This window comes from Felis catus, chromosome C1 (genome assembly GCF_018350175.1).
Source record: "Felis catus isolate Fca126 chromosome C1, F.catus_Fca126_mat1.0, whole genome shotgun sequence".
Classification (NCBI taxonomy): domain Eukaryota; kingdom Metazoa; phylum Chordata; class Mammalia; order Carnivora; family Felidae; genus Felis; species Felis catus.
This window is the reverse complement of record NC_058375.1, coordinates 182,436,539-182,450,215: the sequence shown is the minus strand read 5'-3', so window position 1 is coordinate 182,450,215 and position 13,677 is coordinate 182,436,539. Positions and strand designations below refer to the sequence as shown.

Below are 13,677 nucleotides of genomic sequence, written 5' to 3'. Positions count from 1 at the left end.
GGTCCCCTCCCTTGGGATTCCTCCCCTCCTTCCCACCCTGAATCCACTCAACACATTCCGAAAACCGTTGCTGAAAAACCACCATGTGTTGGGGCGCCTGGGTGCCTCAGTCAGTTAAGCGTCCAACTCTTGACTTTGGCTCAGGTCACGACCTCATCGTTCGTGAGATTGAGCCCCACATAGGGCTCTGCGCTGACAGCACTGAGCCTGCTTGGGATTCTCTCTCTCCCCCCCTCTCTCTGCCCCTCCCCCACTCACTCATAATAAATACATAAACGTTAAAAAAAAAAATACACCATGTGTTATGTTCCTCCCTAGCTCAGAAATCTCTAAAGTCCTCCCCCTGCTCACTGCATCCTGCCAAACCCCTCAGCTAGGTTTTTAAAAATTTCCTCACATAATTTGGCTCCAACTATCTGATTAAATGTCCCAGTTACTCTGCACACTCCCCTGTGCTCTGAGTTAGTAGGGTCTCCTCGATCATCTTTCAAACATGCATGTGGGGCTTCTCCCAGCTCTCGCTGCCCTGCCCCAGCGTAAGATATAGATTCTCCTGTGTTTACGAGGCCTAAGATATAGATTCTCCTCTGTTTACGAGGCCTAAGATATAGATTCTCCTGTGTTTACGAGGCCTGGCTCCAATAAAGCCTCCTTTTGGTGATCTTTTCCATCTTGATCTCTGCTTACTCTCCTTTACTATCACTTTTCTGTAACACTGATCCCAAATGCAAATACTGGGGGGAGCCAGGCAATCAAGATCATTGAACAGCTGTAGCACAGTCTTCATTTAATGGAGCAGCTGGCCACCTTGGCCTGAAGGAAAATGCAGGCCAGTTGTTGAAAGAGTTTCCCAATAATTTTCAAGAGAAAAGCTGTTTTCTGTTTTTTTTTTTACTTGAAATCTCCTAATATTTAAATGTTGGCAGTTAATTTAAATCTTTAAAAACAATTATGTGCCAAGCAAAATAGATCATTAGGGCTGAGTACAGCCCCAAGGCTATAGTTTTGTCTCCTATGCTTTATAGTTTGTTGACCACATGGTTTAGGATTTAATTATTTATCTAACTGATGTGTTTTATTTCTGTCTTCCTAACCAAAATATCTACTTCAGCAACCCCACCTTCCTCATCTGTACATATGTTGCTGAACTTAACATAGTATTAGCAATGGATAGTAATCACTTGGTTGACTCATTAAAGAAATATTTAATGAGTTTGTATGGCATGTCATTGCACAAGACTCCACAATTTTTGTTTTCTGGTTCCTTTCGTTGTATTGTGAAATAGTTCATGGAAATGTTCAGCGTTTTTTGTCATGGCTCTGCGTCTGATTCCCATATTTATCATCAATTTTGTGTCCCAGCTTGTTGGTTAGTCACTCTGTGGCACAAAGCTAGATTTTTGTATGAAAAGAGGAACACGCTGTGTTACTCTTATATTTTATTAATGAGACTTACCATTGGATGACGTATGAAACATCTTTATTTTTCTTAATGTTTATTTATTTATTTTGAGAGAGAGAGAGAGGGAGGGAGGGATTGAGCCCACGCATGGGGGAGGGGCAGAGAGAGAGAGGGAGAGAGAAAATCCCAGGCAGGCTCTGATAGCACAGAGCCTGACACGGGGCTCAGTCTCACGAACTGTGAGATTATGACCTGAGCTGAAATCCAGGCGGATGCTTAACCAACTGAGCCACTGAGGCACCCGGATGTGGATGATCATAGCACTTGGCACATATTAGGAGTGTAACAAATAGCATTATTATTTATTCTTTGCTTTGCCAGGAAACATGGTGACTCTGCAGTTATGTCTGAATTCTGTGTTTATATCAAGATTATTTTACCCTGCAGTATAAAATGTATGTTAATTATAAGTCTAAAGTAATTTTCGGTTATAGTGCCTATCTAGAAGACATTTTGTACATTTTTCATAGGGCAAGTCTGGAAACTTGCTGTTCTTGCTTTATATACCACGTACTTTCACATTGTAACTTCCTGTATAATTGCCATGATATCATCTCAGCAGCAAGCAGATATTCCACCCTGAACAGTTACCATCAGACATGAGTAACTCTGCTTGACTCATATTAGTTTGGACTGAAGAGGGAAACATATTTGACACACACATGGTCACACATTGTAACTATGCAAACAGAATTGTTATTCTCAACCAAAATGCCGCATAAAAATATCTTTAAGACTTTACTTCAGCTCTGTTAGAGCCTCCAGCTTGAAGAGGTGAGAAGCAAAGCCACTGAAAGAATTGCCTCCTTTCACTTGTTGACTGTGTTCTCATCCCCCTGGCAGTGTTTTTACATGGTGATGTGATACATCAGGACATTGCACAAACCGGGACCCTTCTCTTTTTATGGTTTGCTCTAGGTACTCAGCGTGCCAATGCCCGGGCTCCTGCCCCTTACAAGCGAGACTTTGAAGCCAAACTAAGGAACTTTTACAGGAAGTTAGAGACTAAAGGATATGGACAAGGCCCAGGGAAATTAAAGTAAGTCAAAGTGATACAAACCACAGGCTTGGGTGATGGTGAAGGGGTGGGATGCAGTTGGGAATGTAGGAAATTGATTGTGATTTCAGATGACCAGTCTTTGTTTTAGTCAGTGTAATCATTTTGGTAATGATGTGTGAATTACAGGATCATCGAAAACAAAGTTCTGGAATTAAACACCATTCTGCTTAAGGTTTTAAAACAAACACCACGTTCCATGTAAAAATATAGGCAAAATAAAAAGCTGATTTATTTCTCCTGAAAAGTACCTCTTTGTTTTTGCTTACAGTACATTTGACAGCCGTAAGGCTGTCACAGTGTCCTGTATCAGTCTCCTGACCTGACTGTAGGAACACTGCTCAGCTTTGTTTTGTTCTGTGAAATAAATGTCACTTGTCCAATGAAATATGTCATGAATGTTGTTTCTGCCTTTCTTTACCCACCTTTAAATGAGGAAATTAAACATCATCACGCTGTTTGGCCTAGAATTATTTTCATTCCCTACTTATCCGTACTGCCTTCATCCTCTCCTCCACTGCTGCCCCGCGTACCCACTGGAGATCACTGTGCCACCTGAGAGAGGGCAGAGGAGGTAGGGTCTCCACTGCCACACCCGTGATGCTGGGTGCCTGGGAGGAGATGCAGGAGCCACCCCCAGCTCCCCAGCTCACTGCCCCACAGAGAGGGCTCCCTCCAGTATATTCACAGGTCCTACTTTCTCACCCTCAAAGTACATCAGCTTGAGATTCCCCTTTCTCACGCTTCACTTAAGAAGGGCTTGAGCTCAGGCTTCCCTGCATTCGGCCTTTTATTTCCCTTTCTAGGACTATCTGTACTAACTGCAAACTGATACCTTCAGGATGACTTTTATTATCATCATCACAAGTAGACTGTCGGCTATAAGTATCGTTCATTTGCATCTGTCACTCGGGGAACCTCAGATTCACTTAATTTGAGAATTAAATTAAGCATAGTCATAAATGTGTCTTCTTTGGAGAGCGTGGAGGGTTTTGTTTTGTTTTTTGTTTTTTTTCCTTCTGGTTCTGATAAGTCTTTCCCTGCATACTTCGTAATTGAATTCCTTGTCTAGGTACATTCTCACTGAAAACATGACCTCATAGGGCTGTCCTTTCTTTATTAACAAAAGCTTTGGGTCTGTGTTGTTTTACAATCATCTTCCTTCTGGGGTAAATTGATTTGGCCACTCAGAAAGGACTCATGAGCCGTTTTCATACGTTGTAGGTGGAGTGCTCCACTTAGGTAACCATTTGCTTGTGTATTTTGACTTCTACTGTTAAGAGCAAAAGCCAAATGTGTATTATTGCAGACGACAATGTAGTAAGTCACCGCAATTTTCACCTAGTTAATTATGGCAAGTGGGAATTGAATCAAAAGTGTCCGGTTCTAGAAAGATAAGGATTAGGAAATAATCTGTTTTTCAAATTGTCTCTTTATGGACAGGTTAATTATCAGAAGAGATCACTTACTGGAAGATGCTTTTAATCAAATTATGGGCTACTCCAGAAAAGACTTACAGAGAAATAAGCTGTACGTCACATTTGTCGGGGAGGAAGGGTGAGTAGAACAGAGAAGTGGTGTGTGGAACACAGACTGCGGCTGCACAGTGGATGCTTCACCACGTGGTTGCTGTGGTTGCCTGAAACAGGAAACCCTTCTGGCAGGAAATACCATTCTCACACACTTAAACCTCTGGGCTTTTTTTTTTTTTTCTAAGGCTTCCTCTGGTTTTTAAATCATTTGACATAGAAATTCTTGGGTAAACGCTAGTAACTATAGATCATTTTGAGAGCAGAAGCTCGTTTGGTTTCTTCTCTGTGCATATCTCTTTCTTAAAGGGAAAAAGTGGGGCTGTGAGGGACAAGACAGGAATTCTGCTATCTGTGAGCATGTAATCTGCACTGGGGTGGAAGGAGTACACGCTTCACCTGTTCAAGAAGCTCGGTTTCAGAGTCACGAATTAGAATCCTGCTCTTCTACCTGGAAGCTTCTGAAGCAGTAACTCCTGGGCCTTGGTTTTTATTTCTCTGTCGCCAGTTTTCCTCCTTTTGAGGGGACAGTAACACCTACCAAAATAACCACCTGCCATAAACAAATGTCTCCGGCCTTCTATGACTCTTCTGTGAGTGTGCTTGTGGAGATTAGGCTTAAGAAACAAAGGAGCAGACTCCTACGCACTGTTTGTTGCATCCACATAGACATAACAGCTGTTCTGTAACACTTCAGAAGGTGACAGCTCTCGTCTTGTCCAGACCCCTTCCTCCTTCCTCATTTCAGGTCTGGGTTTCAAGTCGCAGCACCTTCTTTGTAACCCAGCCATCACGAGGGCCAATTTAAAAAGTACCACACGATAGCCTGAACTCTGGTTGTTTTCTTGACTCTGTTGATTTGGATCATTTTAAAGCTACTCTTCTCAGTCCTGCCCAGGAAATAAAGTGTGCTAGATTATAGACTCATAGTAGTAATACCCAACCATTCAATATATGCAGCCATTCAATATATGGTTAATTTGGAGGCTCCAAAGTGTACAATAACTTGCACATGCTGATGGAACTAGGTAACAGCAAAATCAGGATTCAAAACTAGGCTTTTCATCCAGGACTCTTGGACCAGCACTGGGATAGAGGCAAAACTCCTGAACTCTGCTCTATCAGAATTTTTTCCTACCTGTGGATCTTTTCACTCTTACAGCTGACTGATAACCACTAGTCTCATCACATATGCTGTTTATAGTCCCAGCTGTAACTACATTGAAGGAAAATATTATATGGGAACACAAGACTAAGTGACAGAATTTGGGCAGAAGCTTGCCCGTGACTTGTTTTCATTGCTGAAGTGCATTAATAGACTTCTAGCTTCTGTTGGCTTAAGATGCAGGTGCACAGTTGAAAATGAAGGCAAATGTTTTAAGCCTAATCATAGGTGTGCATGGCATTCCAAATATTTCCTTACATAACTAGTCTCGTTTGGGTGAGAATACTTTTCCTCCCCCAGGAGTCCAGCTGCCTTCCTTCTTTGTTTGCACAGTTTGTTGAGATCTCAGAGATGTAGGGAAGAGTCTTTGGAGGCCCTGGTACTGAAGTTTGAATAGAGCGGATGCTTATCCTACTTGATCATCCTCAGGTAGTTGTCCTATGATCTGGACTGATGACATCTGTTCCTAGGAGGAGGCCCAGGCTGAGTGTGGTTTGATACCTTTGTATCCGGTTGCCACTAATGTCCAAATGTTTCCTGTTTCTATCACCTGTCTCCTTCCTGTAACTCCAGAGGGAAAACAAGAGGTAGGGCATTTTGAAGTGTGACCTCAGCCATCAGGAACAATCGTATCAATCCCCTTCTGTGTATGGCTTATTGAAGCTGGAATAATATGGCCAGGTAACTTCTGGTCTCATGTCTTTATTCATGTCAACATCATACACATAGGTTATTAGGTATATATATACTTCATTTTGCTGTTAAAGCATTGAGAATACATACCCTGTTTTAAAAGATTAAAATAGCACTCTTGCTGAAAAAATAGAAACCTCAAAAACAACATATAATTAAAAAGTTATTTTAGACTTTGCCACCTTTTCAGACACATTGATTTAACCGCATTAAAATTGAAGATCATAACATTCCTTTCTGGATTATAATCCATATTCAAAGTGAAAATCTACCTAAATTTTTCTATTGAAGTATAAGTGTAGAGGTGAAAGTTTTCCATCTCTCTCCCTCCATCAATTTTAACGCTCTCAAAATGGGTCATGTCTAGCCCCAGTAATGGGCATTTAAAAACATATACACCCAGTGGCTAGTTTTGGTTTCTAATATTATTCCTCAATAAAAGGAACAAGATTTCTTGGAGAAATGACTTATTCTAGGACTGACCGGATGTATACAAGATGGAGCTTAAAGTAGCTTCTAGTGCAAAAAGTAAAAAAGTGCTCAAAACATCCACAATGGTAGGAGTATGTCAAAGAGACTCCAGAACCAACTGAAAGATCACCCAATGGCCCAAGCTGGAATAATTTGAGCAGCAAAACCAAGTAGGATTAGATTATAACCCAAAGTATAAAGTGAATATCTGTACTGATATAAATACATGATTGAATAAGTAAATAAATAAATGACGAATAGACAAATCTGTGCAGAAGATTTCCAAATAATTCAACATAATTCCTCACTCCTTAATTGTGGGTTGCACATAATGACATTCTTCCAGTAGTACAATATGGGAAGGGGGAAAAAGAAGTAAGTCCAGAGTGGAGAAGCCTGGCAAACAATAGCCCAATGATCAAGGTTAAAATCAACAACGATATATCATGTTAATAGTATATACCCTTCACATGATGTGATGAAAATGGCACTTATCTCCACAATCTTTGGTCCCCCAAACCCATAATGTGAGTCTATCCATGAGAAAAATCTCAGATAAATCCAAATTGAGGGACATTGTATAAGATACCTTACCAGTACTCCTTAAAACTATTAAAGTCATCAGGGGTACCTGGGTGGCTCAGTCGGTTAAGCGTCTGACTTCGGCTCAGGTCATGATCTCACAGCTTGTGAGTTTGAGCCCCACATCAGGTTCTATGCTGACAGCTTAGAGCCTGGAGCCTGCTTTGGATTCTGTCTCCCTCTCTCTCTCTCTCTGCCCCTACCCCACTAGCACTCTCTCTTTCTCTCAAAAATAAATAAATGTAAAAAAATTAAATAAAAAACTGTTAAGGTCATCAAAAACAAGGAAAGTCTAAGAAACTGGCACAGCCAAGAGGAACCTAAGGAAACATGACAATTAAACATTAATATAACATTTTGGATGAGATCCTGGTATAGAAAAAGGACATTAGGTAAAAACTAAGGAAATCTGAATACAGTATGGATTTTAGCTAATAATAATGTCTCAGTATCTGTTAATTAATCATAAATAATGTAAGGTGTTCATAAGAGGGAAACTGGGTATACAAGAATTCTCCGTATTATCGTTGCAACTTTTCTGTAAATAAAAAAACTATTCTAAGACAAAATATTTGCTAAATGAAAGCATATAGTCAGGATTTGGGAGATTTAGGAAATGTTTCCCTAAACAACTTTTCTTATTTCCCTATTGTCTGATGAGATAGTGCCACCAGGGTGATTTTGGGTATACGTATACTTCCTTCTGCACTTAAGGTCAGTAGAATAATATGTATATAGAAATGGTTAATTCTGTGGAAAGTCCAAATTATTAAGGGTAATGGTGGGGAGAGACAGGGAGAGAGAGGGAGAGAGAGAATTGTAAGCAGGCTCTGAATTGTCAGCGAAGAGCCGGACTCAGGGTTCAATCTCACCATCTGTGAGATCCTGACTTGAGCCGAAATTAAGAGTCAGCCGCTTAACTGATGGAGCCACCGAGGTGCCTCAAAAGGGATTTATTTTTAAGAAAACTGCATCTGCTTGCACTCCAGAAAAAGTATGAATTAACAGATTCACAGACTTCAGCTCTGCTTGGAGCTCTTTGCAGAAGTCTGAAATACATATATATTATTCTGAAATGGAACAGCTGAATCAAGAGAAATTATGAGAAAATTTATAGTCAGAAATTTACAGGATAACTACAAATTCCATGTAAGGTAAAATTAATCTCAGAATATTGGTGATAACCAATGTTCATTTTTAAAAATACAAAAATAGTCCCAGAGCCTGTGAATGCAAGTGTGTTAGTTGACAAGTAATTATTATTTCTCGCTAAAATAATGTTATGGTTGGCTTTTTACAAAAAGTAGACAGTTTCTAAGCAAACCACTGTGATTTAATTTGGTTAGAACTGGAGGTTTTGTTCTAGTCATTACATTTTCCACCCAAGTTAATTTGGTTATCTGCCCCTGCAAAAAAGGGTAGGAAGTCAGCAGTGGCAGAATGGCTGGAAACTGAGTCATCTTGACAGAATGTGGTGGGAAATTGCATGCATGTGGTTGCCTCTTTCTGTTGGGCTTCTGTCTGCCTAGAAGTTGCTTCTTTAGGAAGGAGGCCAGTAGAGCACTGCATATTCTCCAGCATATTATTTTCTTCTCAGTTAAAAGCCCTAGCAACTAAAGCTTACGTGGTGTCAAAAGTTAGCTAGGCAGACTGTTGTATTCTGATAAGGTGTCCGGGGCCATTAACTTCTTAGTACCCTGAACAGTAAGGCAATAATGGCCTGGATAAAGAAAGAATGTTTATACTGTGATTGCCTCGCCTCTTTTTCCCCCTATGGCCAGATCTTTAAAAGGCACCTTTCTTTAAGGAAGAATGAGTTCATTATATGTGAGGTGCCATCTATTGACATCAATCATCTGTCTTGCAAAACCACGCTTAGACTAGGGAGGGGCCGTGTGCAAACAGTTGTAGTTCGGGGGTTTAAGAACAGATGAGCTCCTTCGGTGCTGTTTCTCCTGAGGCAGGCAGATGAACATAACTAAGGAAGATGAGATCGGAAACGGTTTTCCTGCATCTCTGCTTATAAAATAACTAGAGGCTCTTACATATGACTGGTCTAATCCTTGCTAGAACTTGTCTGGAGTCCTGAGCTTGACTATTTATTCCTTAGGAGTCAGTCTATAAAGATGCAAGTTAAACTTCATGGTGCTGCTTGTTTTTCTCCAAAAAGAGACATTTGCAGGGTGACCCCAATAATCCAAGCCCTGCTGAAGGGTACTTCTGCATAGGCTTGGGCTTGGTATCACCAGGCAGAATTTTGTTTGTCACACTAATTGCTTGCAAAATTCTTTACTCGCCCAGCAGGCCTCCTTAAGTAGCTCAAGAACTAATGCCTTGCTGCTATAAATACCCGAGGGTGAATCAGAAGGTGAGTAGGAAGGCCATGTTTGCCTGAACCAACTATTAAGAGAGCAAAGCTTTTCTGCCTTCCAGAAAACTTATAGGAAACAGTGGTGTGACTTCCTACTGCCACCATCCTCCTTCATTCAGTAGTCTACTTACGTGGTAATACTTTGTTTTTGGTAATTTTTAGTTGGAAACAAAGGACAGGAGAATAAAATTACAAAATTAATTATTTTAACAAGTATTGAATACCGCTGACAACTTGGGTGCTGTTGGCCCAACAACGAGATGGTGTTTAAAATGCTTCCTCAGCACTTCATGGGCTCAAAACTACACTGCCAGCCCAAAGACATCTGTGCATATTCCGAAATGCCCTCAGATGCAGCTGTTGTATGGCTACCCACCCGTTGTCTGGAGTTTCTGTACTTCCGTGCCAAGCCTTTAGCTGTGGAACCAACCTAACTGGCAAAACAGGAATGTAACAAACGATCCCTGTGATATGAGTCATATTAACTATTTATATGGAAGAGGTTGGTAAGACATTGCAGGAAGCACATGCACGAGATGCCCTGCTAGGACACGTCTTACTGAATTAGGTAGACGTGTATCATTTGTAATCTACAGTCTGGTCTCAGATACGCATTCTAAGCTTTGGATGATAATCAAATCAAATGTTTAAAGCTGTCTTGGCTTTAGAGTGGCTCCATCAGTGCTGCTAGAGTTAAAACACACACACACACACACACACACACACACACGCACGCACGCACACACCAGCAGATAAAAACGTGACCAGTTAGAGAAGATCCATTTTCCTCCTAGAGGAACTATTATTAGCTTTGTTCTCTCTTGGGGGGGGGGGTGGGGGAAGGAGTTTTACTTTTCACTTTAACACTTCAGGGAACACTCTCCTTATCTTTAGCCAGAATCAGCTCTAATCATAAACAAAAAACCAATCAGTGAGGTCTGCTTTTGTTGTTTTAAAAACTTTACCATATTAGAAGATATTAGATCTGGAAAGGGACAAGCACCAAGCTAAATATAATTCACTTGAGTGATTTCTGACAATGTATGCAAATCGAGTTGTCTTTTCGGGATTGGCATACCCTAATATCACTGAATGAATCTACCACCTGAAGGCAAACTTGTGCAAAATTATTCACTCTGCTAGATTGTCAAATAACAATGTAAATTATGTTGATTTTCTTTAGAGAGAGCATCAGAGAGCTCCACTCATGGATTCAACAGTAGACATTGATCCCCTGTGGTGGATCAGGCTAAGGTACTTGGAATACAAAAATGAGAAAGAGACACGGTCCCCTTCTCTGTATGGTTACAGCCTAGATGTGTGGATAGGGGAGGCAAGCACATAAACAGGTTATTATAATACACTCTGGTAGGTGTGGTATTATGGAAATACTGAGAGTTGAAGCTCAAAGCTCTTTCTAACTGAATGCCACTGTTTAATTTTAAGCAGCTATAAGCCCATTTTTCTTAAACCAGTTGTCTCTTTGTAAGAAAACCGTCTTATAAAACTGGCTCACGTTTCAGTTGTCTGTGGCCCTTCATGTGCCTCGATTGTGTCTGAAAGGCCCTTCAGGTCAGGGACCACTGAAGACCACAGTCTCACACTTAGTAGTTGTGACTATTCTTAAGGTTACATATACCCTAGGGTACTATAGTCATTATTTCCTTGAAGAGATCTTCACTAAAGATGAAGATTTATAGTAAGCCAGGTATTTTAATAAAGGAGCATTTTCCTCTTCCTTTCTTTGATCTTCCATTGGCCAAGTTTCTGTGAAGGCCAGATAGTAAATATTTTAGGCTTTGCAGGCCATACATTTCTTGTTGTACTTAGTTCTGCCACTATAGTGGGAAAACAGCCACAGATAACATGTCAGCAAATGTGCATGGCTGTGTTCCAATAAAACTTTATTTACAAAGCTAGAGGATGGGCCAGATTTGACCCTCAGGCCATAATTTGCTGACCCCTGCTTTATAAGCAACATTTTTATTAGTCTTGATAACATTTAAAATGTACTGGCCGGTAGGCTGTAAGGAGTAATGAGCATTAAATGTGGGGTCAGGAAACCTGTGCCAAGGCCTAGAGTTGCCCCTGCAGCTTTCATTTGATCCAAGTCAGTGATGTCCTTCAGCCTCAGTCTTCTCTTCAGTAAAATGAGGGGATGGACAAAATGACTTCTAAGATGCCTTTGATTGGCATTCTCTATTTCTGGAAAGACACAGGGATCTGATGATGAAATTCACCATCAATAGGAAATTTAAAGGGACATTTGCATCCACAAAGATCTGGGTAGACTGGAATGTGGACCATGTTTCACAAAGTGAAATTTAGTAGGAAGAAGTATAAAGTCTAGTACTTAGGTCCATGCAGACAGGAGGGGAGAGTCTTGGGATAAAGCAGCACAGGTGGAAGGTTTGAGCTGATGACTAGCACATTATGAATCAACAAAGTAAAGTGGCTGTCCCACGAGGAAAGATGGCTTTAAGCTGCATTAGCAAGAAGAGTGTCCAGGAAGAGAGGACAAGGGCTCTTTCTAAGCTCTGTGCTGACAAGACCACACCTGAAGTATTGTTATCAGTATTAGACACCACCCCTTAGGTCAGACTTTGACACCCTGGAGAGTGTCCAGAACACAGGACCAGGGTGGCAAGGGAATTCCAGCCCTTTTCTTCAGAGGAGATTGAAAGACGTGGCCATGTTCAAGAGTGGGGGAGGACACAGAGAGCCAGGGATACCAAAACTGCTACACTTTAGAGTTCCTATAGAAAATTACTTCTTGAAAGATTTTATATCTTTACATCTAGGTTAGTACTCAAAATATAATAGGGACTCAAATATTTGTTGAAAAAAAGCCTAAGTATGTGAAGAGCATTCAAGTAGAAGAAGTATTCTACTTGTTCTCGGTGGCGTCAGAGGCCAGGAGTAGGACCGAGGGAGGAAGCCACAGGCAACTGCTGCGGTCTTAGCATGTGGAGAGGTAGTCCGCATCATTGTGCCGGGGAGGGAGCCCAGGTGCTGCTTTGGGAGTCCCCATGGTAATCTTAGCACAGTCTCACCAATGCTGGTGGTCGCCTGGTAGCCACAATTATATTCAGCTGCCTTGAGACAGCTGCGTCATGTCACCTTAAGGCCTCTTGGGTTCTGAGAGCGTGTGTTATGTTTGCATTTTTCTGCACACATAGGTTTCCTATCTACACTCGTATTTCCCAAAGTGCAGTGAGGACCGGAGATGTATGAGATGATTTTAGCTATTACACAAACTGACATTTTTTAAATATTTACATATTTCTTTTAATGTGTATTAGAAAAAAATAAAGCTGGCACATCATAATTTCATAAATATTATGTAAGACATAATACAGGCTACATTAGAAAAGCAAGAAAATTTAAAGTTGATAATGAAACGTGGTAAGCACACTTAACAGTACCTATATATTCAGATATGGCAAAAGTTGACAAAGTAGTATGTGAATGGCTGAAGTACGTTCTAAGTAAATTCTATTAAACTCTCAACGAAGAGCTATAAAAGCCATTTTATTTTGCTTACAAGTATCCCATCTCTTTCTTCCACCTATAACGAGGTAATTTTTCTCTATCACACAATCCCATCACTGGAAAAGACGCAGATGATTTTCCTTTTTCATTAAAAAAAAAAAAAAATGCAGTAATGCCGATGGAGAAAATTCCAGAAGAGAAAAAAAGTAGAGTGAACAAAAGAAATCTTACAGAATCCCACCACCCAGCTTCCCGTTCCCCTCCAGCATTCCCTCCTTTCTTTGAACCCTTGTGTAAACTTGTCATCGTGGGATAGATGTGCTTTATATTTTTCATTTTAAATTTAGCGTATCAAATCACTCTATTACAAACTCCTCTTTGCTGCATTTTTTGCTCTCAGCATTCTTGGCCACTTGTCATTCCTCAAAGCTAACGCAATTGCTTCTCATGCGTCTCCTTCACCTTGATGTCTTTCTAAGTAAAATGGAATTTACACTGTAGTTCAGGTGCTAGAGTTTCAGCCTCTTCTCTGGATACCTTCGTTTAGGAAGCTTTAGACACCCTCATTTTACTTGTCTATAATTTTCCTTGGTGTTTCATAATTTAAAGTTTTCACTCGAACCCTGTCATTCCATTTTTTGGGCCTCTGATCTCCCTAGGGGGTCTTGTATCTGTACTCTCCTATCACCAGTTCAGGAAAGTCTCTTTCTTCTCCCATTTCAAAATGTTTCAGAAATCCATAAGGACTCCATGTCCCATGGATGTAGGTAGCTGATACTCTCTGGTTTTACTCTGTTTAAGTATTTCCCAATGTACTCCCTTTCTCCATAACTCCATTCCAGACATTGAAAACAT

At 40.7% G+C, this 13,677-nt stretch overlaps 1 protein-coding gene across 8 annotated transcripts in view; it reads left to right on the top strand.

Annotated features, from left to right (window-relative positions):
* Positions 1–13,677, top strand: part of HECW2 (HECT, C2 and WW domain containing E3 ubiquitin protein ligase 2) — a 410,471-nt gene that overhangs the window by 366,310 nt on the left and 30,484 nt on the right. For all 8 annotated transcript variants that reach the window (XM_045034181.1, XM_045034183.1, XM_045034179.1 and 5 more), the window contains 2 exons: positions 2,381–2,501; positions 3,963–4,076. In XM_045034181.1, coding sequence (XP_044890116.1) covers positions 2,381–2,501; positions 3,963–4,076 — 235 coding nt within the window. The remainder of the gene's footprint in view (positions 1–2,380; positions 2,502–3,962; positions 4,077–13,677) is intronic.